The 25,956-nt window shown below is 34.4% G+C and overlaps 1 protein-coding gene and 2 long non-coding RNA genes across 3 annotated transcripts; 1 reads left to right on the top strand and 2 right to left on the bottom strand.

The window, feature by feature from the left end:
* Positions 1 to 11,296: 11,296 nt before the first annotated feature.
* Positions 11,297 to 12,683, bottom strand: LOC131027711 (uncharacterized). The gene is made up of 2 exons (XR_009105995.2): positions 12,399 to 12,683; positions 11,297 to 12,283 (listed from the first exon to the last, which is right to left on the bottom strand). It is a non-coding gene; the product is annotated as an uncharacterized LOC131027711 (long non-coding RNA).
* Positions 12,684 to 12,996: 313 nt separating this feature from the next.
* On the top strand, positions 12,997 to 15,970 carry LOC131046407 (galactan beta-1,4-galactosyltransferase GALS1-like). The gene is made up of 3 exons (XM_059221894.1): positions 12,997 to 14,641; positions 14,920 to 14,992; positions 15,523 to 15,970. Exons 1-3 carry the CDS (start codon positions 14,067 to 14,069, stop codon positions 15,832 to 15,834), a joined length of 960 nt encoding a protein of 319 aa, XP_059077877.1. The 5' UTR covers positions 12,997 to 14,066; the 3' UTR covers positions 15,835 to 15,970.
* Positions 15,971 to 16,348: 378 nt separating this feature from the next.
* Positions 16,349 to 16,971, bottom strand: LOC131027710 (uncharacterized). The gene is made up of 2 exons (XR_009102529.2): positions 16,633 to 16,971; positions 16,349 to 16,520 (listed from the first exon to the last, which is right to left on the bottom strand). It is a non-coding gene; the product is annotated as an uncharacterized LOC131027710 (long non-coding RNA).
* Positions 16,972 to 25,956: the final 8,985 nt, after the last annotated feature.

The raw sequence follows: 25,956 nt of genomic DNA, 5'->3' as shown, positions 1-25,956 counted from the left end.
GACTAATGGAAGAATTGGAAATTTGAAATAATTTTGAAAGGTGAAGGCGCAAATCAGCTATCAAGTCAAAAAAATGTGCATAAAGAAAAGTTAATATTACAATGAACATTTAAAACATGGAAAATTGAATGATTCAAAGTACTGTAACAAGTTCTTGATAAAAGTGGTGTCACAATGACTCCAATGGCGAAGTCTTTGCAATCTAATTTTTGGGTCAATATCTATAGTTGCTTCTTTGATCCACTCACCCATCCTATAATAGGAATCCCAAGAAAAAATAATGGATGTGTAGAAATTTTATCTTTGGCAGGATATTTGTTTTTAAATTATGTCTAGTAAATTTTTTAACATGATCGGTGATGTTGGCACAACATGCCCTTCGGCTCCACGTGAAACACTTTTGACTAGAGCTATGAACCAGTGAGGCCACAAACAAGGGACCTCATCCCCGCACTTCACATGATCAAACCCGCGAGCACAACAACCCAGTGAAAGCACAAGGCATGCGAGCACACTGGCCCAACATCTAGAAGTAGTTCCAATGCATAGGGTTACCAAATACCTTACAACTTAGTTTGATTGTTCTCTTCTCTATGCAGGAAGTTTTTGTTGTTCAAAGGATTCTATAAGTTGCAAAACATAGCCCTGTAGTAATTAATGAAGCCAAAGCAATTACATGTGAGAAATATTTAGGACTATCCAACTCCAATGTTATACACAAGTGGGAATGTCATAAATGAAAACCTATAATGAAAACTAAAGTGGAATGTGTTCATATGTGTTTAACAACCTTGGAGTCCACTATGCTCTTTTCATGGTAAGTCACACAGTCTTGTGCCCTTTTTATTTTTCCTCAAATAACAAAACTTCTTTAATGCAAAATTTAAAAATTAGAGAAAAGAGAATGAAGTTTAGGAAAGCACAATTTGTAGAAACAAAAAAAAAAGGAAATTGCGAAAATCACATATGAAGTAGCAAAACTTGAAATATAAGGGGCAATTAAAGATAAATGAACATCACAATATTCTCTAAGCGTAGGATCTTAACTAATTTGCATGGTCACAGAAGAAATTTTGAGCACCAACTCAAACATTTCAAAGACCAATGTTGTTTTATCTACATTTTGTCTAAAAAAGACAATAGAAATCAACACATAAAAACAAACCCTAACACATTACACCAATATTTACAAAATGAAAAAATATAGCTCCCTACAATTTACAAAAATATGAGAGATGGAATGTTCATGAAACACTATTGTTGAGCTCTACATTGATATTGTTATTGAATCACAAGTCAGTTCCTTGCATAAAACTATATCAAACCCTAAATGAATTGGGTATTCAACAACAAATATCAACATAATTATTTTACAATGAAAAAAAAGGCAACAAAAAACTATTAGACGAGATATCTAGATTCAACCAAATAAAATTCACTAAAACTATGGTAAGGACTTAGCTCAAGTTTTTTCCCTTAATATACAGTTGAAAGAAAATGGGTAGAGTTTCTAGCAAAAATATTACAAAAACTTAAAAAAGTAAATTTTTTATGAAAATGGGACAAAAATTACAACATAACCAATGCTTCAATCTTTTCATAGTTGTTTGAATGACGATGATGATAAAATTTTCTTTGTGTTTTCAATTGATAAAAATAAACTTGATTGTAGGCAATGGAGTTGTGCTGATGAAGAAGTTAGTAAACATAGACTACCAACTCAAAAAATCAGCATAAAAATACGATTTGAATGGCACAAGAATTTAGGCTTTTGATGGGCATCCCCACGAAAAAAAGGCTATTGACAAATTTAAAAAACTAATACATCTCACTTTATTTCATTATTTATCTCCATAAAATTGTTCTAATTAATAAAAGTAGGATAGGCTCGGACCTTTACATATCTGATAAACAAGAAGTAGGAACCAACCACCCACCAAAGACATGAAGGAATGGTCTACTAGACAGAGGCATTACCCTCTTGCCAATCTTTATATAGACCTATGACTTTATCAGAAAATGAAATCTTTTTCTTTGAATGTTTTGCAAAGACCAGAGTGCCAAACTCTGGGGTAGACTTGTTAAGTGAGCTACAAGTGTTGCATGCTTGGAGGGTTAGTCAGTGATTGTATCCAACCATATCAGCTCCTTCTCCTTGCCTACTTATGCAAGAATTTGTGCTCATGATTATAAGCAATTGAACTTATTGTTTATTTCATAGATTCTGGAAAATCATTTGATGATATCAGAGCCTTTGTGAGATAATTCAAGCCATTTGAGCATTCCCAATTTAATATCCATTCACGTGACTTCCCACACCCTCGACCCTGTGCTGTTCTTCAACCTCTTCCCAGCTCTCTCGACTCATTAACTCACTGATTGCGGTGGACTAGCAGTGAAAAATCAACATGCGTGGTTGCCAATACATTTTGTTTGGAGCGTGCAGGTGTAATACTTGCCGGTCGAGATGATTTCCATAGCGAGAAGCACTTGACCTGTTTTGTTGTGGCAAAGGGCGTGCGTCTTTGCCGTGGTAGAGGGCAGATCGTGCTAGGGAGTCCTTCCTGGGAGCGCCGAGGATGAGGCCTAGCAGCATGACCAGAGGTTGGACATCATTCGTTTTATGTGTTTTTTAAAATAAAACAGAGTCAAAGGAGTGCTTTTGTGTGTTGTATTATTCTTTCACACATCATCATCGTCTTCAAAGATTATTGTTCATGCATTGTTTATTTTAGCTTATATCGTGATTGATTCCACAGTTACTCATGATTCTACATATCAGACTATGTCATCATCCTGTTTGACACCTTCTGCAGGAGTATTAGATGCACATCGGTTCAGCTTTCACTGACATGTATGGTCCCTGTTCTTGAATCTTAGTCACATGACAACATTGGCTTGGAGATCATTGAGCATTCTTTGAAGACATCATTTCGCTTTTGGAGGGGAGTTTTATTTCCCACTCAGTTTTCTCCTTTTCTCCACTTATGGGAAACTTTTACATGGGTACCTAACATGGCCTAGTAGCTGAGACCCATTATCTTTTGTTTCACTTCTCCCTAAGTTGCACTTAAGGGGGGATGTTAGTATAAACAAGGTTATTATCAAAATAGTTAAGACTAAGTTTGACATTTTCACACTTAATTTAAGTTTACTTAGGCTAGTTGAGTTAGTTGTCTCACCTCATGTGGTATACACACGTGTCCTCTCTTGTGGAGACACCTTGTTCATGCACACTTGCCACTTCCTCATACACTTGTCAAATGAGATACAAGTCTTGCATGCTTGGAGGGTTAGTCAGTGGTTGTGTCCAACCATCTCATCTCCTTCTCCTTGCCTACTTATGCAAGGATCTGTCCTCATGATTATTGAGCAATCTTAATACACTAGATTGACTTCATTCATTTGAGCTTGTTGTTTATTTAATAGATTCTGGAAAATCATTTCAAATTCCCACTTTATCAAAACTTCAATCTCTTGATTTAATCTTTCTTCTTGATTTTAGATTCCTAAATTTGTATGCTCTACTCTTTTCTAAGTAACCAATAAAAATGCATCTTCACTTTTTTCTGAATATTTTTGTGGCATATCATATATCAACAAAACAAATCCCACACTAGGTCTTCTATCATACTATAATTATTATTGTGTATACTTATGCATTACTATTGTAAGGAAATGAATAATAATATACATAGTTTTAACTATTGCTTATACCCTAAATTTATTTTCTATTTTGTCTGATTTTAAGATAAACATCTCCAATTTTACAAGTGACTAATGTCATTTTCAATTCAACAAAGGTATTTATTTGTAGAGATTATGTTGAGATAATAAAACGAAAATTTGAAAAAGGTGATAATATGTTTGACTCTAATGGTGTTAAAAGTCATTGACTTTTAATGAAAATAGTTTCAAAATTGATAATTATCACTACTATGCAAGTTGTTGATCAAAATTAAAGGATATGATTTTCAAATATATTTACATCTACAATGCAAATGAATTTTAAATTTGAGAGTAAATTGAGAAATTCGTGCATTTTCATGAAAGAGTAGTTTTATACAATTTGAAGGAAGAAAAATGGATCAAATTCTATAAAAGAAAGGAATCTAGAGGGTTCTCAAATGATGAAGCCTTTTCTACAACAAATTTGTACTAGAGGAAAAGTGAATAAACTTTTATTTAAGACAATTTAAATATAGTAATGAAATGTTATTGTTCAAGATAACGTTGCTAAATACTTGTAAGAATTGGTTATGAAGGTAGCAACCCAAGATCTAGAGATGAAATGGAAAGCACATAAACACGAGAGAAAGAATGTGACAAGAATCAATTGTATTCCTATCAATGATGCAATAGAATAGAATACACGTACATAGGAGAGCTCTTGGTTATATAGTAGCCAAGGTGAGAACATAGGAGTGCATGAGATTATGACAAGTGTCTTAATCTAATGGCATGAGACAAAAAAAATGACAACTTATCATCCCAACTAAAGTTGAACCAAAAAAATGACAACTTATCATCCCAACTAAAGTTGAAAAGTGATCACATGATAACATCACTAAAACTGGATCACCTGCCAAAGGTGAAAAACTGCAACCTTGAAAGGTGGATATTATAATGTGATAAATGCACTAAAGGTGGAGACACCATATAAGGTGGAAAGAATAACATGACAATGTCACCTAAAGTGGAAATTCTCCAACAAAATCGTATGTGGTCCCTAAGTAAGCTTAAGTGATGTGTAAATAGGACCTAGGTAAAGAATAACCAAGGTAAACTACCTTAATGACACCAACAATACTATTGTATGAACTAGGAAAGCAATACACACATACATAGCTATAAAGCACACAAAATATGATGGAATATTTAAAGTCGATTTATAAAAAAATTAGAATTACATTGGAAATAAGGCCATCTCCATGCCCATTGCCCACGTTTTACATAGTTGTGTGTAGTGGTTACAACAAACATCCACTTGTGTTTGTAGGTGATGCACAATGGACAAAAAAACAAAAGGTCCTAGTAGTGACATCATAAAACCTGGTTATCAATCTATACCATCATTTCTAATAATAGAGAATTTGGTGGTGGGGGGCCTGTTTTTGTTTTCCTTCCTTCTCCAAGGTGAAAAGTGTGAATTAGGTAGCCAATGCAGCGGGCTTCCTTAAAAATTTCATTGGGTATCAAAGAATTTTTAACATTTTTTATTGAAGTGGTGAGAAGTATTTTAGAGTCTGTTAGAATTTTTTCTTTTTCGTTTAAAGTTGACAATATTTAAATAATAGCGTACCTATATATATTTATATAAGATGAGAGTTATCATTTTAAAACCTTGCCTTATCAATATATCTAATTGTATCTAATAAAGTTTTCTATATTTTATTCAATAGAATTTTTTTATTATGGAATGTAATCTGAAACATTCATGAAAAAAAATATAAAGTCAAATTCAGAAACATTTCAAATTATTGATTTATAATATTGAAAAGATATAAACACATCCTACATAAAACAAAAAAATATTTAGTAGAAACAAATATGATCCAAAAGAATCATAAAAATTCAGATAGCCAAATTTATAAATTTCCAATGGTTTCAACATTATTATAGATAAATGTCTAGTTTTCCATGCTTTTCCAAGGCCAAAGGTGGTCATGCTTGCATCTTTCCTCATTCTTACATGATTAGACCAAACAATGTAAATGAAAATGGAGAATAATAGAAAATGAACATTATTAGAATTTGTAGCCATAGACATATGATCATTGAACCTAAAGACACAAATGGAAATATAAGAAGGTGCCTCTTTTCTTAAAGGAGTATTTATTACTTCCTGCCAGCCATGGCATGAAACTTTTGCAGAGGCTTTCCCTATAAAGAGTGATTAAACCAAATGCTAACAACCAATCAAATTCTTCTAATTTTCCATTTACATTTGCGTTTTCCTTTAGTGAAGTGGCATGTTTTTTCAGACAGGTATTAATTTAAATTTTTTTGTCATACCATCATTGGTTGCATTTACGGTTGCAGGATGTTAGCAAAGGTCTATATGTTCCCAATGCAAGAGAACACAAATCCCTCAAGGCATTGCTCTGAAATCTGCAGGAGGGCACCAAAAAATAGGGTCTTGGGATGCTGGGTTTTGAAGATCACCATCTGCTTTGCATTTCATTTTGGTGCTTTGGCATCATAATAGCATTTAAACACATTTTACTGGCTAATTTACATCATAATAGTATTTTTAATTTGGATAATCAACTGTATAGTCGAATGATTATTAGCCATCCAGCCAAACATTGTTGACGGAGCCCAGAGCAATAAGCCTCTTTGCCAACTGCTTCCCATCTGATAGAAACAACAAAGATTACATGGTCCTCCCAATAACACCTGGACGAAGCCACACCAATGATTCTGCCATGGAATCCCCAATTGGAAATACTCAATTAAAATTAAAATAACATTTCAAGACACAGAAGATCCTACAGTCACAGGCAGTTTGACTAAAATCAGACAAAGCAACTATAAATGCACTAGGTGGGCATCACAAAGAGGCTGGAGGATGTAATGAATGATGACTAGCAAAGAATTGGAGATTGTGAGGCGGGAACACTTACAAAAGATCTGCATGACAAGTAATGCGAAATCCAAGCAGTCGTGACAAGTTTTACATGACAAGTAATGCGAAATCCAAGCAGTCGTGGTATAGTTTTATTGTTCCAATGGTGATGTCTGAGCTATACAAGAATCCAAGTATTGCATAATGGTTCATCTATTACTGTAATCCTAGTAGCAGTGGTATAGTTTTATTGTTCCAATGGTGATGTCTGAGCTATACAAGAATCCAAGTATTGCATAATGGTTCATCTATTACTGTAATCCTAGTAGCAATAGAGGTACTACTAGGACTATGGGCAATGAACGTATGTTGATGCTGACAAAATCAGGGACTATATTGTATTTATCCTAGAATGGTCTATTGATTGGTGTACAACCTACCCACATCAAAACCACAATAGGCTGAAGTATCATAAGGAGAAACTATATAGTTAGAATAATAAATCTGCAAATGTAGATGTCTTGCCACATACAATGGTAAAATATATTGGATATTATAAATTTGCTCTCAGAAGTCGTGTTAACAAATGGAGCTCATCTACATCAATTTACGATCCCTATTCTGATTGAGAATCTTTGATGCATCTAGTGCTGAAGCATACACAATTGGGCCTCTGTTATTTGCTAATACCCTATATTTGCAAATGAGGACTTACAGAACAGGTGCTGAAGTTCAAGTATTATTAGGTGCTCAAATACTTATGTCATTTATTTTTCAAATTTGAATAGATTTGTTAGACTGTGAATGGACAATATAGGATCACAACACTATACATATTCTAGTAGCGAGGATTATAAGATGTTTGTTGATCAGCATGAAAGGTATGTGCAAAGGGTATACATCTTAATTTTTTATAAGCACACACACTATTATATTGATGAAGCAATAAATCGAATGTATCCTCCTAAAGGCCAAGAAATTGCATAGTGGCATACAGATAGGTCTAATTGCATAGTGGCATACAGATAGGTCTAACTACATAACTGTTTGAATTGGTAGTTGGCCCATACGCTCTGCCAACAGACACAGATAACTGGATTTTTGCATTGGAGTTCCTTTGACAATTGTTTGCTTTCAACGCACACTTGACTAGGTTGGCCTTTAAAAATAGAAAGTTTAGTAAAGGTCCCTTATGAATTCCTAAGCTTTAGGAACAGGAAACCAGTAACCCTGTTTTGTGATCATATCATGAGAAAAATTGAGGATTCAAAATGATAGCGCCCATTGAACATGAAAAACCTCTAATTGATTTAGAGTGTATTTGACCATAGAGGTTTGTTAAGAAGGATGAATCAGGGAGGAAGAAGTTTTAACTGTTGCTAAAAATGACAATGAATTCCTGTCACTTATCTTTAAAGACACATGCAAATTCCATTCAACCTTCTCTAGCACAGTTATCTAGAAGGTCCTTGGGTTCTATTCATATTAAGACTGTGGACAAGGATATTAAACTAGTAGTTAGGGTTGGGTTGCAGGACAATGACAGTGTGTTTGTCTAGGATATGACAAAGGTAGTTGACCTCACTGAGGATGTTGTAAATGAAGTATTAATAAACAAATGCTTTAAATAAGATTGGTGCAGACCCGATGAAGCCCAAACCAAAACAAAATGGACTGGGGAGATAGGAATAAATGCTCATTGTGTGTTAGAAATATTTGTCTTCAAGAGCCAGACTCAATTTTCTATCAACAGAGGTATAACTTTTCTGGACATAATGTTTACAGCTTGATGCATGCCTTGTGATTTACTTGTAGCCTGGTCAATAATGAACATCATAAAATGTTGTTTTAATATTTGTCTACATTTTACTTCTACCAAATTGGATGCTTTAGACGAGACTATTACGCTATACACACTTCCCATTGGCATCCAAGCTAAAATATTAGTTTGAAAATTTTAAATATAATGCTTATTGTATCCTTGCAATTTTTTTGCAAAGCTGTCGTTTGATGGTAGATATTATAGCAACATGATTATTTCATTTTGGTGTACTTGCTCCAGAATGTGCTACATCATATTTCAAGTATGGTTGTGCGCTTCTTTACAAAGCTCAAGATGAACCTGGTGCCTTGAATGAGAGTGTTGCTCTAGCAAAGAAGGCACAAACAACTTCAAAGAATGCTGCAGATGGGGAGACTGAATCTTCGGAACTCACCTTTTGTTAGTGATGCAAAGGAAAAAGCCCTGCCAGTGATAACAATGGGAAAAAACCAATCACTGATGAAAACAAGGATGGAGCTTTATTATCTTTACACTTTTACCTGCATTTTATAAGAGTCTGATTTGTTTTTGAAAAGTCTGATTTGTTTTTTTCTCTGTGTTCTTAAACCACTGAATTTTGATATTGTGAAGGAGGATATAGAAATTCTAGCAAGACAAGAAAGTATTTGAATTTGTTCATTTCCTCTCAAAAGATTTTACATTGATGTATTAAAGTTTTCAAATGTCTTTGTGTATGATTAATACTGGTTGTTTCTCTATTCAGTCGATGTCACTGTAGGAGTTCACATCACAGCCATTATACCAAAAACTAAAAACTTGTGAAATGAACAAGTGAGAATGAGGCTTTTTATAGTAGTATAACTATCGAGTGAAATGATTGTACCAGAGAAAACCATATTTGTTAATTTTTATAAAGCAGTTTACCTAGTTTAAATAATATTTGTTAATTAAGAAGGCAATACCTAGCTGGGCATGTTATAAAATGAATTAAACAAATCGAAAGAAAGTTTAAAAATCAATCTGAGCCACACGAAATGAAGAAGGTATCTAAAAGCAAAATCCATTACAGGAGTAAAGCAAGACAAAAGTCCTCTCCTTCCATTTTGAATCTAGCAAAGCTTAAGGTTCAACTGTCCACACTAGTTAGGATGCTAAATTGAAAGCTTGACAAAATCTTCAATCAGACAAAACAGACAAACAACAAAACCGTTCTTCCACCCTGCCAGAAACTTCGCAGCTCTGCAACACTTGTTTGTATATCTGACATTATTCCCATAATGTATGTTTAAAACTTCATTTGTTTGAAAAAAGCATTCCCACTAAATTATGCTTAAGATAAGTTTTGAATTACAGTATTTAGATTTCAACATTGAATCCAATAAAGGTTGAAGTGAGGCGAAGGTTAGAAAGGACTTGCCCATAACAGAAGATTGGAGCACAAAATGTTGCCAAATATATAGTTGAGAGAATACAAGATAATCATGCGCATGCAATCAGGCTCATTGCTTGTCCTTACGATGGACATGTAGGTTCAGTTGTATTAGGAAAAGAGCAAGTTCTGCTCACAACAAAGTTCAGTTGGTCAAAAAAAATCAAGACAAAAAAATTGTGTAGTCTTAGTCATAAAATACTACCATATACCAAATTTCTTCAATGGACGAGATTGTTCTTGTGGTGCGATGCACATTCTCTCTGTCATTGCTCTTACAAGTGGATTTTCGATCGCTTCTAGAGAGTCTATAATGACACATAAGAATTGCAAGCACTGAAGAAACTGAAGCAATCCATAACTTCATTAAAAAACACCGTCCAATAGATCAAAAAGGTGATCAATGTTATAATAAACGTGAATATCGGCATTCGGATAGATCATCTTTCAGTATTCTTCAAACTAAGAATCACGACAAAAGTTCAACGTAGTTAACATACACCCTAAACTATAAAAAATGCAATAAACTATTTCCTTTCTCATTCATTTAAGTTTAGCTACCTCCCAAATCTGTAGCTTTGAGTAATTGATAACATAATACGCCATGGCAAATTGAATTTGGTTATCTGGAGGATATATAGGCTGATTTATTTACCCATTTCTACCACAGTAAGCCTTTAATAACGACCCGAAACATCAAGAAAAACTGCCACAATTAGAGGATGTGCAGGAACCCGAAGCAAGTACTCTTTACCTATCGCTAGTTACCAATCGTGAACTGTAGCTCCTGCGGCCAGTAGCAGTCAGTTCAGACGTCAATTTGAAATTGAAAGGAACAACTTGACACAGGCTTTTGATGCCATTGTAGACACCTCTTGGTGTAATTATTATTTAATAATAAACTAGCGGTTGGACCTTTAAAAGGTCCAATTTGTACTGCCAATAGCAATTAGATATTAGATATGTTGCTCTCTTGGTTATTTCCCTTTCGAAGATCACATGATGATTAAATTTGTAGCTATGTCATTATGCAAACGATCTGTTATTTTATTCTGATGACAAATGCCCAGAATCACCCCTTAAACTGCTGTTTGGATCCTGTTATTTTATTCTGATGACAAATGCCCAGAATCACCCCTTAAACTGCTGTTGATGATCCAAACAGTACAATCCTGTGGCTCTCCATTGCTGAGATATTTATTTAAATGTAATAAGAAAAGTTTGATTATCTTAAACTGCTGTTGATGATCCAAACAGTACAATCCTGTGGCTCTCCATTGCTGAGATATTTATTTAAATGTAATAAGAAAAGTTTGATCATCTGTTGTCTACAGAAGTATATTGCATTCCCTTCAAACTTACATAAACATTCCCTTCAAACTTACATAAACATTAGGACTTTGAAATTTGTTAAAAGATATCAGGAAGAAACATATTTAACCTACACTATTATTTTGTTATATACGAGGACATAGATCACAAGACAATACAAATTTTTATGCTAAGCATCTTGTAATATTCTGAAAAACAAATTCTGTGATTTATATCTAAGATGACATAACTTCAGTTAGCTTTCGATCCAGACAATACAAATTTTTATGCTAAGCATCTTGTAATATTCTGAAAAACAAATTCTGTGATTTATATCTAAGATGACATAACTTCAGTTAGCTTTCGATCCAAAATAAGTTTGCGTAGCAGTCATACCCAGAACAAATATCGGCAACATAACTTCAGTTAGCTTTCGATCCAAAATAAGTTTGCGTAGCAGTCATACCCAGAACAAATATCGGCAGCAGAAGAGAGACAATAGACAATATACTAAGGCCTTGAGGAATACTCTTCTTTGAACTGTCTGATACACTAATCCAACAGTTTTCCATGGAATTCGGTGTTCCCAATCTTCCAAACTGAAGGGGAACCCTTTAAATTCTTGAAAGTGTCCCTTATGCAAAATCCCTACAGTGCAGCAAACTTTTGAGAAGCTCCCATGTGATGTACAATAGGATCCAAAGAATATATATTACCAATCATTTTGTGGAAAATCCTATAAAAAGAATAAATTCCATAAACCAATGAGAGAAAATGCAAAATCAGACTTCTTATTTCCTGCCCCTTTTTCTCTGCTCACTAGCATTTGCCTGTTCCACATCTCTAGAAGCTGAAGCTTCTGCTGTATTTTGCCAGATAGGTTTCTCTTCATCCTCAACTTGCTCTCTTCAGATTACGTGTAGCTGGTTTCATATCTATATTTGAATCCACATCGCTATAAGTTGAAGCTTCTGCTGTATTTTGCCAGATAGGTTTCTCTTTCATATCTATATTTGAATCCACATCGCTATAAGTTGAAGCTTCTGCTGTATTTTGCCAGATAGGTTTCTCTTCATCCTCAACTTGCTCTCTTCAGATTACGTGTAGCTGGTTTCATATCTATATTTGGGTCTCCAACCTCTTCTGAGCGCCTGTTACCAACCATCATCTTTAGCCATTCTACAAGGTTAACCTGGACCATACCCAGTACAACTTACGAATAATAACACAAGAGTCTATCCCAAAACAACTTTGAAAGTATAAAACAAACTATAGAATCCATGCCAAAGAACTTCAGTTGAACTCACCTCATCTGCTGGCCGCGTAAAGAATTTTAGATTTATGTTTACTCAAGCTCATTACTTGTCAAATTTATTTTGTCCATGTATTTCAAATTTTCTTCCTGTTATCCCACACAAGCTGGTGCTTATATTTATCCAATTAATTTCACAAAATTATTATTAAGTGAAAATTACCTTAGCATATGGTTCTTGGATTTGAGTACCACAATACCTTTAATATGGTTTAATATGGACATCCATCAAAGCATAAATAATAGAAGAATTTTATCAGATGTTGTAGTTGCAGCTGCCCTGATATGCATGTACACAAAATGTGGAAGCATTATTCACCAATAAAGATAATATGCAGATAGTTGCCCTTAAAACTTCCTCTAGGCTAGATGCCAGAAGAATTTCCGTGAGCTGGTCTACAATTGCTGCTCTCAACAGTGCGGATTCAGCTTCTGTTTTATCTTTTAAAGTTTAAAAAAGCACATCAACTTCTACAAAAATGATAAAATGAACCAATAATTATATATTTCTAATTCTATGCATGTTATTTTGATATAACTTATGTTAAGCAAATTGATAGAGAATGATTGTCATCATAAATATATGTGCAGATTTAAGGAGTGATTTTGGTTTAAAGTGAATGAAAGTACAAGACAAATTAAAGACCAAAGACAAGTTTCTAAAGAGTGTCTGGAGTGATTATTGTCAACTAATGGTTATTCCCGAAGTATGGCTGAGGAGCCCCATAGAATTGTGGATCATTTTTCAGAATATTGTGCACGATAAACTTGTCTCTTATTACCAATAAAGATAATATGCAGATAGTTGCCCTTAAAACTTCCTCTAGGCTAGATGCCAGAAGAACTTCTGTGAGCTGGTCTAAAACTGCTGCTCTCAACAATGCGGATTCAGCTTATGTTTTATCTTTTAAATCTGACACTTTTTGATCTCATCTGAAGTGCATAAGATACAAATAGCCTGCTCAAATTCAAACTCTTTTTCCATTGCTTGACAATTGTTATTGTTATTTGAGTTTCCTGATTGGCAGACACTAATATTATCTGGAAAATCTAATTTTCTTCTTGCATAGTTTCCCAACTGCTTCACATTTATAATATCTGAACGCCTTACAGATTTCGACAAATGATAATCAAAGCATCTGTCACTAGTAAATGAAGGTACTTTATCATCATTGGTAAGTTGTCCTCCAAAATTAGGCGTGAGTATTTTATCTGCTTCAATGAATCAAATGCTTCTGATCTACATTGATCCAACCATTGTCTGGTAACATGTTCGATCGTAGGTTCAATTTGATCTTTCTGTTAAAAAGTTCTTAACTCAGACGGGAAAAAAGCGCGATTTTGGAGTCCCAAGTGCCTTGAAATACCAGTCTGTGATGACATGTATGAGGCGTGAGAATTTGTTTTTCTAGATTCTCATACTCGAAAAGGGAAAAATCTTTCATAGTCCAGACTCAATCCTGGAATCACACAGCTGTGGGTGCTTACTCAGGTGCATAATTTTCTATCCAAAGATCCCATTTTTATAGCTTTTTTTTCTGTTATGATTTCGGGGATTGTAGATTAAAACTGAAATTTTGAATTCTTGGTCGGAAAGAGAATTCCAAGATAAATTATTTTTCCCCGAGTTTTTAACTTTGAGAAATCTGTACAGGATTTGGTGATGGGTTCGGAGAAAGAGAAAGAAAAGGATGGAGTAGTGGTTTGGGGATTTGGATTTAATGGTATGCAGACCAAAATTCTCATGGTGACAATTCTGGCCATGGGAATTATGCTCATTGCTAGCCAGAACATTTCATTTTGGGAATTCAGCAATGGGTTCTACAAGAACTTACCAGACAAATTTCTGCTCAAAGAATCGAACTTGCATAACACCATTAACAGCATTGCAAGCAGATCTGAATCCGAAGAGGAGGAAAAAGAAGAGAGAACTGACAAGCGGGTGTTTCGACCTTATGGCAATGGAACATACTTGTTTATCCAGATGGGTGCTTACAGAGGTGGAGAAACTACTTTTGCTGTAATTGGGCTGGTATCTAAGCCTCTTCATGTTTTTGGGAAGCCTGGATTTGAATGTGAATGGATCCCCAGGAATTCGACCCTGGGACCTATGAAAGGCAAAATTCATAAGATCCTACCTGATTGGGGCTATGGCAGAGTTTATACTGTGGTTGTCCTCAACTCTTTCATCACCATAGTGTTTACCCTTATTTTATCAATCATGAGTTTAACAATATTTCTAATTTGATCTATTTATCTATTTACTAAATGATAAAATCATACATCTAAAATTAAATATATTATTATAAATTTTCGTGCAGCTATGAATTTAAAATTAAATACCCTTTTCTTTGATATTGGATTGAAGCACCAAACTACAATCATTCAGACAAGTCACAGCTGACAAATCAGCAGCAACACACAAGTCATATTATATAATATTTGAACTTTTATTACATACCCTCACAATAACCCAAAATATATTCCTGATACTTTTCTAGTAGAGCATGTTCCAGGGAGCCATATAAAACTAAAGCGTGTAAGATACGTGTACCAGATCATGTTGCAGTATTGTTTGAATGGTCAAAGGTATATAAAGCTGAGGCATTTCCTTATAAAATATCATCAACTCTCAGTACATAATGAAATAATATGTGAATATAGAATGGATATTTTATGCTTAAAGAATTCTAAGAAGACAATAAGTACACAGGAATCAACAAAGAAGGTGATGAAAAGCATTGGTAACAATCTCAAGAAAAAGAAGTATGTATTCTAATGGAAGGAGGTAATAACCTTGACCAGCTATGGAGGTATTCTAATGCAGAAAAAGCACAGTGACTAACAGCAGGGAGACAGAGAGACTGCAACATTCAAGGCGCATGTGTAGTAATATACAATATGTCATATATACAACATGCCAATATAGTATCATATTCTTGCTTAGTTTATATATAGAGTATCCATGATTTATGGATTTATAGATAGTAAAAAGAAGCTTGAACTGTAAAACAAACTTATTAACTCTGAGTAAACAGACTAAGCCATCCTTCTTAGGCAAACAAACTTATACTAATCGACGCTATGTCCTCAAAATTTGTCATTACAGCTAAGGAAAGCTACGAAAAGTTCTGGATCCATGGATTGAGGCAGGGCGTGTGACATTGCAGGACATCAGAGATCAAGAACAGTTTGATGGGTATTATCATAACCAGTTCTTGATTGTTAATGATTGTTTGCACAGGTACAAATTCATGGCTAAATGGACTTTTTCCTTCGATGTGGATGAGTTTCTGTATGTTCCGGGTGGCTCGAGTATTGATTCTGTTGTTCAAAGATTCTCCGATTTCACCCAGTTCACCATTGAGCAGTACCTCATGTCCAACAGATTGTGCTTGGAGCTTGAAAACTCTGAGAATTATTCCAGGTAAAAGCTTGAATCTTTGAGAAAATTTTGGTATTTTACAATCTATGAATTCTGTGTGTTTATATTTGGGAATTTGGATTTTTGATATGCAGTGAATGGGGATTTGAGAAACTGCATACTTTCGATCTCTTCTAATGCCCTTCTTCACATCTCTGAAAACCCTTGCGGAAATAAATCAAAACAAGTTACAGCTAAGGAAAGATATATTTTAAGCCAGACACGTAACCATAGAAGGCCAAGGTGAATTAAAAAATCGTTACAGCGCACCCAATTATTATGCACAAAACCTACTTTACTTATACCGGCATCTTAAGCATGGGCGTACAACTATTTCTTTCGTTTGGAAATTAACATAATAAAAATCTTGCAGTTCACGCGTGAAGTAAAAGGTTAAAAATAAAAAGCAGGGCATCTTTTGATTACAGGCAATCTTTTGAATTAAATTTGTGGAAAAATTGAATTGCAAGAAAAGAATTGACAGAGAGAATTAGAATTGCCTGGCACTTGTGCTCCCCAACTGCTCTCCTGTTAACTGAATTGAATTGAATTGTTTCAAAGAGATTTAATAAGTTGGAGATTTGATTGAACGGCGACCAAAGCGAAACATGATAAAAAGGCGATCAGAACATGCGTTACACTCGGTGATCTCAAACACAAATCCGTTCCATCCGCATAGCAAGATGCACAAAACTGTTCCCGAAAACAAACTCAACATTCCTAAAAATACACCACACTGTTCTTCGCTCGACAAAACAAAATAGAGTACCTGAAAAAGGAAATTAAAAGTAAATCTATTCCTAACCTCTCTTGTTGGAAGCGAATTGCGCAAACGAAAACAGCAATGCAGTGATGCGAACAAAACATGCTTCTGGTTCAATGGGTTAAGCTCTCGTCGTTCACGCAATAAATGATGGGGAGCCGAATCCAAATGTTTCAAGCGGCCGCTGCCAGCAATACGTCTCGGGGTGAAAACACAACCCCCATGCACGCAGCCACACCAATTTACACCACAGGTGGAATGTAAACCCTAACCACGCCTTGCATGAGCTGTCGCAGCCTGTCGGGAAAAAATTTGGCGGCAAGCAGAATTTCACGTTTTCGCGGCGTGAGACAATTCCGGTTGGGGTCCAACCCCACAAGGAATTGCCTATAGGTAAATAAAAATAATAATTTCAAGAAATTTATGATATGAAGATATTTTGTCACTGTAGAATATCTTGATATAATTAATATTATATTATATTTTATGATCGCTTGTTTATGGATTATATTGCAGGTAGCTTATTGTTCATTAGTTCCTACGGATAGGCAGGTATACTAATGCATTCATATGGTTCAATTAATTTTTTAAGGTAGCCAATCATTTGAGACTATTTTTTAAGTTTGTTCATATTTCTATAGTTCCAATTTTTGCATATTTCCTCAGAATTCAAATAATACTATTTATCTCCTTTCTTATTGGTGTATTCTGCAAACAGTGATTGCAAAAAATGTATTTTCCTTAAATTTTAAGTCAAAAAATTTAACAACCATCCAAAATGTCAATAAATTTTTTGGTATCCTTCATAATGATAAATGGGCCTTCAAATCCACAAAAATGTGCCAAAATCTTATCTCATTTAGTGAAACACAACAAAATCACAGCAAAATATTGTTTGGTAGCATGTATTTTTGTGACAAATGTCATCTCATTTAATGAATATTTATTATACTTTTTGACAATTGTATGTATATTGAATACAAAGAACTATTTGTATTGTACATTTTACTATATGTGGACTTGTCACATTTAATTTTGTCTAGAAACATCCTCTCTTGATAAGTTTGATTTTTTGGGGGTGTTATAAGAAAGGGAAATGGCAAAAAAAGTCATTAAAAAATGTTGTTGTTTTTTGTTTTTTTTTACTGCACTTTATTAAGTGACTCCAGCCGGGTCACGACCCTCGAACTCGGCGAGTCAGGGAATGACTCGCCTGAATCGGCGAGTCAAGCAAGTCACGCCCTCTAACCCATCCGAGCCCGGGTCAAGGTCACCGTGACCCGGCAAGGGTCACCCGGCCCGCTGACTCGCGTGACTCGCCGCGAGTCACGGAACTCTGGTTTGGTAGCATGTATTTTTGTGACAAATGTCATCTCATTTAATGAATATTTATTATACTTTTTTACAATTGTATGTATATTGAATACAAAGAACTATTTGTATTGTACATTTTACTATATGTGGACTTGTCACATTTCATTTTGTCTAGAAACATCCTCTCTTGATAAGTTTGATTTTTTGGGGGTTGAAAACTAGCATTAATTTTGATTGACTGGTGCACACAAAGAAATTTAGTAGTGGTCATCTATTTTCTTCAAATTTAACATTGTCCACGAACAAAAGAATATGCATTACTTGCTTTGAAATTTCAGATCTCCTCATCTCTCTTCTTACAGGTAAATGTGCAGATTTTTATTTGCATACATGAGAACTGTTTGTGTGTGCTCTGAAATCCATTCCTTTTTCTATTGTTAAAACATTTATGTTGCTGGAATTCAATGAAATTAAAATGTTTTCAGTAGACTTCTTTATATTAAATCAAATCCATGGCTAATGGTAATCATCAAACACTTATACATGTGACACAACTGGAGTAGCTTCTTGTGGAAGAAAGGGTCCAAGATTTTTTCAAAATATTATCGTTGCATATTTATCCTTAAGCGTAAGTTTCCCCAAAAAAACTTGTGGTATGGTACTCCTATGTTGTATAAATTTTGCAGAAGTCTCTAAATATCTGTTTAATTTAGTTCACTGGAGCTTAAATACAATCTATTGTTTGCTTACTTATGAAAATATATCATTTATTGTGCATGATAAATTTGCACCTGAGTGGTTGTATTACAAAAACTCATGGTGGTTATCTTGTTTGTTAAAATTTTGTATATCTCATAGTTAAATGTCCTTGTTAGCTACTTGCGTAAAAATTTTGAACTATCTGTTCATTTTTGCTTATTCGTAATGAAAATCATGTAAAGTAATTTTCTGGTTAACCTTTCTGGATGAGTATTGTTAGAGAAATTTGATTTAAATTTCTGTTGGTTTGACTTATGTTTTGTTGTCGTGTTCACTATTAGTATGAAATCAATTTTTTTTTCAATGAATCTTTGCGTTGCATGTGAAGTACAGTTCAATTTCAAATTTGAATATTTTGGCTTGGTAGCATATCAATAACCTTTGTGTGGATTTGTATACAACTAATTATTAATGAATGATAACCTTGCTACAATATTGGGATCAAGGTAATGTCAACCATACTGTTTTTCTTATGTTTTGTGAACTACAAACAATTTAATAAGAGATTATATGTATTCTTCAGGATTAGACTAAAATGAAAGTTTGAGTTAGTAACTATATGATTGAGAACACCATCGATCTGTTCATCATTTTTCAGCTATAGTATAAGTAGTTTTGGATTTTAATATATCATTCGATATGTTGTATTTGTTAAATTTGTGACTTAGCTTATATGTTGAAGTCACTACTAAAAGTCATGGTGATTGCCCTAAATGACCAGAAGAAGTTTTGATTTGGTAGTTATGTTAGGAACAGTTGGATTGTGAATCTTTTATTTCAATAGTGTTGTGGTAATGTCATAATTGTAAAATAATCCTGTGTTTAGGATATGTCTTATTTTTAATGTCAAAGGAAATGGTAAGTACAAGTTGAGCCAAACTATGAAGGCTACGATGACCAATTATCAAGTGTGCTTCCTAAATTGGCAGTGAGGATTATGCATATCCTGAGCAAGTAGAAATCCAACTAAAGCTGCTTATTACCCCTGATGTAAAATATTAGTATCAAGTCAAAATGATTTCTATTTCAGACTGCCAAAATATGCATGGGTACAAGGGGTGAGCAATTTGATCCAATCTGTAGAATTTGCTTGGAATCAACTCCAATTTTTGTGTTGGGTGAAGCTGGTTTATTGGCAGAGGAGCATTTGATATCACCTTGTGCTTGCACGGGTGTGTTTCTGATCATATTCGAGTTGTAATTTTTTTCTTAATGTTGAACTTATTGAATTATTGTTATGCAACAATAGGGTTTGTGTAAGATTATTGTTCTTCCTTAATTGTAAGTTTGAAAGATCCTTGAGATTGTAGCATTGTCTACTACTCATGATCTTCTAGGCTCTTGGAATCTGTAATTATTTTTTTATTTCAATAAAAAAAATAGTTACTAATTCTTAGTTATATAACCCTCATAACAAAATAGATGGTAAGCATTCAACTGTCTTGACACCAATTTTCGAGTAGAAATAGCAGCCTTTTCATGGACAAATTCTTCAACCAGCTCTCTTCTTAACTTTGATATTGCAAAAAAAGCCATCTACAACTTTTTGCTTTAATTGTTTGGATTGCAAGAAAGGTAAGTTTTTTCCTTTTAACCCTCATACTTAATTTGTCGACTTTATCTATATATTTGTCTAATTGTTTGTCTTTTGTTATAAAGATTTATAGAAACACAACCAAATTCTTTGCAGCCAACTGAAATCAATTAACCACTAATTCATTACAGAGCTCTCTGGTACATGACATTTGACAAAGTGTATGTAGGTACTAAACAAAAATAATAAAAAGATGAGAAAGTTTCACAAGCTATGATTTTATTTTGTATTGTAATCTTCAAAATGTTGAAATTTCACAACACTTAAAATGCGACCATTATCTTATTACAGAATAATTCAATGTATTCATCATGATTGTAGTGCTTTTCTTACCTTCATAGTTTTATAGAAGATGCTAATAAAAGTTCCCACAATTTTGTATAGGAAAAAGCATCAAACATGCTTCAAAAATATTTCTCAATTAATTTTATAAAACAAATAAATAATTTCATATTTTACTGTAAACATTAAATGTGGTGTTTCATCTTACAAGATATAAAAATAATTTTTTTTATAAATAATCTACATAAATCTTATCTATCCACTATAAATATGAAAATATTAAATTCTTGTGAATAAATAATAATTTGAAAAATCCACAAAATTTATAGACCAACAGGTAACTAATAAATTTGTAGACTTTTTACTTTCTAGGCTATTACTCTCTGTTTATGCACACTGTTGATTTAACTTAATAAGCAATTATTATCTTATCATTAAACCTTTTCAACGATAACATATTTTTTGTCTCCAATCTTGATGATTATAGCTAATACAATTATAATATTCATATCCATAAATAACTACGTTATCTATTCTACCCTATAATAACTATAGGCAGAAACTTGACGCTTTGCGTCTCTTGTTGCTTATGTTTTGTCTATGTACTCTTCTTTCAATTTGTTAGTGGCCATTTACATATGACTACTATGAAAAAATGAAAAAGGATATATGACTTGGGAATAGAAAAGTTTAAGAAAAGAGAAAAAATGTTAGAAGATAAATGATTTCATTTATTTATGCATTGTTTCTCACACATTGTCATATTTATGGCACATATTTCTGAATATAAAAAAGTATTTCAAATTTTTCTTTTTAAAATCAGCGTTCAATTATATTTAGGAAAATTTATGCATTATTATTACATAATCAAAATTGATTTATTAATTAATATAATATGTGTACATGTTACAATTTTAGATGCTACTAGCATATTTATCTTCAATAAATCTATATAAAAGCTATGGGAGATATCTTTTTATATGAATTAATTATGGTTATAGAATCAAGTAGTGATTGTAGTCCATGAGACAACATTTTTGTGGGTCATTTCTTTAAAAACCAGTTAAAATTCATCAAAGAACCTGCTTTGGACATATCCCATAATCATGGCATTCCCTGAAACCACATTTTCTTCATGTTAAATTTTGCCAAACAATCCACATGCCTTCTCTAGTCTTTCACATTTTGCTTACATGCTTATTAGGGTTGTCATAGCAATGTTGTAGAACTCAAATTCACATCTAATAATTTATCCATAGTTATGCAATCTATGTTTTAGAGATGCCAAGTTAATGCATAACAAGGTAATAGTGGAGAAAGTGAACTCATTCAACTAGATAGTTGTTCATTGCATTTGATAAAACATTGTGATGGTCACGCCTTAAGTAATTTCTAATTATCATATTTCACAAATAGACACTTGGTTGAGAGTTGTCATAAAAGACATTGGAAGCATCCACCAAAATTCCACACCTATAATTTCATAGATGTGAATAAGTATATTGGGTAGGAGAGTGCCTTTGCTAGATATAAATCCATGGAATTGATGTGAGAGTGGATTTTCTTGCCCTCTGAGAGGACTTTTTTGGGTATGCAAGCACATAAAAGATGGATATATGCTAAAGAGTGTAGAAGAGGATTGTGGATATGGAGAAGAATATGTAATCTGATTGAGATGGATAAGTAATGACATTGAATGAACATGTTTCCCTCCATTATAGCAAAATAAACAATAATACCTTGCATATGTCTTGCTTTAACATGCAATGAACATCTCCGCAAGGCTAGTGCAATCTCCTAAGGATAGCTTTATGATTTTCAAATCATCACCACAAACATAGACACCATCAAGTTGGTGCATATCAATAAAGAAGAGATGATTGAAGTTAAGCTTGGCTAAATAGACTAGTTGACTACGCAAGGTACTTTATCATCGGCAAGGTGTTAGTAGTATGAATATAAGAATTTCACTATTGATCATACACAAAGTCTTCCATTCATCTATAAAAAATGAAAATAAAATTAAGAAGTAGAAACCATGCAAATTGTTGAATCAACATATCAATTTCACTATATCTTCAATGAAGTTTACATGTCTTTCGCAACATTGTCTTGGCAACAATCTTTGCCTTCTCTTTCTAATCTACTCTATTTTACTATCTATTTTCTACTCTACTACTTTCTTGAACCCTATCGATTATTGAACTACTACTATTAACCTTTACAAATGAAGAAGTGGAGCCTTTTATAGTGCTCTCATTACAATTTAGTGGATCAAATTGATTTGCAATCAATGGCCAAGATCGAAAGGTAGAAACCCTAAATAAGGTTTGTTATACCCATTACAAAACCTTTAATGCTTGACCAATGATAAATTTACAATTGATGGGACACATGTACTTTTTTTCAAATTCAACCAATGGATGGTGACAGTAGGTACATCAAACTTTGTGCTCACATAAGGTAGTTATCTCTTTGTAGATGAGTTAAGTATATTGAATCTGGATGCCTTATCTTGGTTCAATGTGATTGGATAAATGATGATTGAGCCCCACCCTAGCTTTGATCTTTATAACTCATCACAAGTGTGTGAATGAATGAGCATATCTCTTGGTACTCAACATTATCAAGCTCCTGATGTGATGATGACTTTGCTCAAATTGATCTTCTAACTTTAAATAACTCTTGTCTTGATCAATTGTATTCTTGAGCTTTCATCTGGCTATACTAGCAATAATTCTTGGATTTCTGAAATTCAAGATCATGAAAATTTCCACTTGAGTTCTTGATGTTGATGTTATTCCTTTATCTTGACTGCTTGTGACTTGACGATACCATCTGTTGTCTTGTATGTGAAAATTCTATTGCAGTTACTGATTATTAACCTCCTATCTTTAATAGATTATTTGATCAACAAATATTGGAAAATAACACAACTACAACTTCACAAATAAAAATAGGCGGAAAGAAATATGTCACACAATGACACAATATTTCCGGACAGTTGTCCCTGGAAAAACCCCGAAGGGAAAACCAGTACTGCAGATGAGAAATATATTAACTTCAACAAATTAAGAGATACAAAATTCCTTGCCTCTCACTGGCAGAACTTCGACAATCTCCCAATTTCTCTTGCCGATATTCCTGCACTGCTATCCCCAACACTATCACTGCGCCCCTTGCTAACATCGCAAGACTATTTGCTAACTCTGCAAAATAATTCACAAACGTCATATTTTCCAAATGACCAATGACCCCTTTTTATACTACTCTGTTGGAAAACCAATGTTCGAGATTAATTCAAACCAACAGCTGAGATTAAGACAACTCAATAACCAATAACTAATTTTGGCTATGAGGTGTCACCTAAAAAGAGCCACTATTAAATAACAATTGTTTTTATCCTAACAATAGGATCTGGCAAAAATAACTATTTTATAATTTCTGGGTCAGGACGAACAGCTGTCCAAACTACCCATACCTAATGCTGCTATTTCTGGGTCAGGACGAACAGCTATCCAAGCTACCCATAATTAACACTCCCTCTTAGCGAGGAAGATGTTCTGTATGAGCCTATGCTTGTACAAGTAACTGTACTTGAGCTTTGCTGCCCTTGACTCGATTGAGCTATCCTTGGAGCTTATGTCAGTTGCTCACTCTGATCATCTGCTGGCAAATCTTTGGACCTTCTAAATGCCTTGTCCTCCATGAACTTGACATCACGCCTGACTATAATCCTCCTAGTCCCTGGAATAAATATCTGATATGCCTTTGAGGTTTCACTGTACCCCACAAAGTACCCCTTTTCTGCAGTCTGATCTAACTTGGTACATGTATCCTTAGGAATGTGGCAATATGCCAAACTCCCAAAGATCCTAAAGTGACTAACATCTGGCTTCTTCCCAGTGAATGCTTCCTCTGGTGTCATCTTCTCCAATACCTTATGTGGAACTCTATTTTGTATGTATATTGTTGTACTGCATGCCTCTGCCCACAGATAATGAGGCATATCCTGATCATGCTACATAGCTCTTGCTGCCTCTGATATAAACCGATTCTTCCTCTCAGCAACTCCATTCTGTTGCGGATTGTAAGGAACAGTCCACTCTCTCTCGATTCCTTCCTTGGTGCAGAACTCCTGGAACTCATTTCCTTTGTACTCGCCTCCATTTTCTGATCGAAGAACCTTTATTGTCTTTCCTGTCGAATTCTCCACAAGAGCTTTGAACTCTTGGAAGTGACTGAAAACCTCATCCTTGGTCTTCAAGAAGTATATCCAAGTCTTCCTGGAGAAATCATCAATAAAAGTAACAAAGTACTTACACCCTCTGAGAGACTTCATCGACATAGGTCCACATACATATGAATGTACTAGATCAAGAACACCCTCAGATCTTGTGTCACTTCTTGGAAAAGATGCTTTCACAAACTTCCCCAACACACATCCCTTACATATATCATCATGCTCTGTGCTCACCTCTGGAACACCTGTCACAGTCTCATGAAGCAATTTAAGTGCTCCATGATGTATATGGCCCATTCTCCTATGCCACAGCTCTCCAAGATCTCTAGGATTACTGCTGCTCAGGAGTGCCTTAGGAGTATCAAACTGCAACCTAGAAAGTCGACCACTCCTAAATCCAATTGCTATGGGTGATTTCCAATCCTTATGCTTGATCAACACATGAGCCCCTCTAAAGAGTACATTGTAACCTTTATCTTGAAGGATAGATACGGAAATCAGATTCATACCTAAGCTTGGAACATGTAATACATCATGAATGGAAATCATCTTGCCATTCTCCCTCTGAAACTGAATAGTCCCTTTCCCAACTGGGTTGAGTTTGGACAAGTTTCCCATAGAGATTTGGATTATGGTGTTCTCCTCCTTGTAGCTGGAGAAGTACTCTCTAACTCCTGTCATATGAAATGACGCCCCACTGTCTATATACCAGACACTCTGTGAGGTTGAGCTAATCATACAAGCTATGAATGCAAACTCATCCTCCAATCTACTAGAGAGCTCCTCTACACTTGCTGAAGCTGCCACTTGGTTCTTGCCCTTCTTATCTTTCTTCCTTTGTGGGCAATCGCTGACATAGTGGCCTAACTCATGACATCCAAAGCATTTGATCTTAGACAGATCCTTCTTCTTCTTCTCACCTTGTGGATTTGATCCTTTACTAGATCCCTTCTTTGTTTTCCCTTTACCCGCTAGGGCAATGTTTTCCTGTTCCACCTCACTTTTCTGACTCTTATTATTGGCTCCATTGACAAGGATTAGTTTAAGCTCCTCCCGAGTGAAATAACTCCAAAGTCAATCCCAACTTGGTAAGGTGTCTCATCCATTAATAACTTGAACAAAGACATCCCACTGCTTAGAAAACCCATTTAGGGCTATTCTTACTAGCTCGTCA

This window comes from Cryptomeria japonica, chromosome 6, assembly GCF_030272615.1.
Source record: "Cryptomeria japonica chromosome 6, Sugi_1.0, whole genome shotgun sequence".
Classification (NCBI taxonomy): domain Eukaryota; kingdom Viridiplantae; phylum Streptophyta; class Pinopsida; order Cupressales; family Cupressaceae; genus Cryptomeria; species Cryptomeria japonica.
This window is presented reverse-complemented; position numbering and strand designations above follow the sequence as displayed.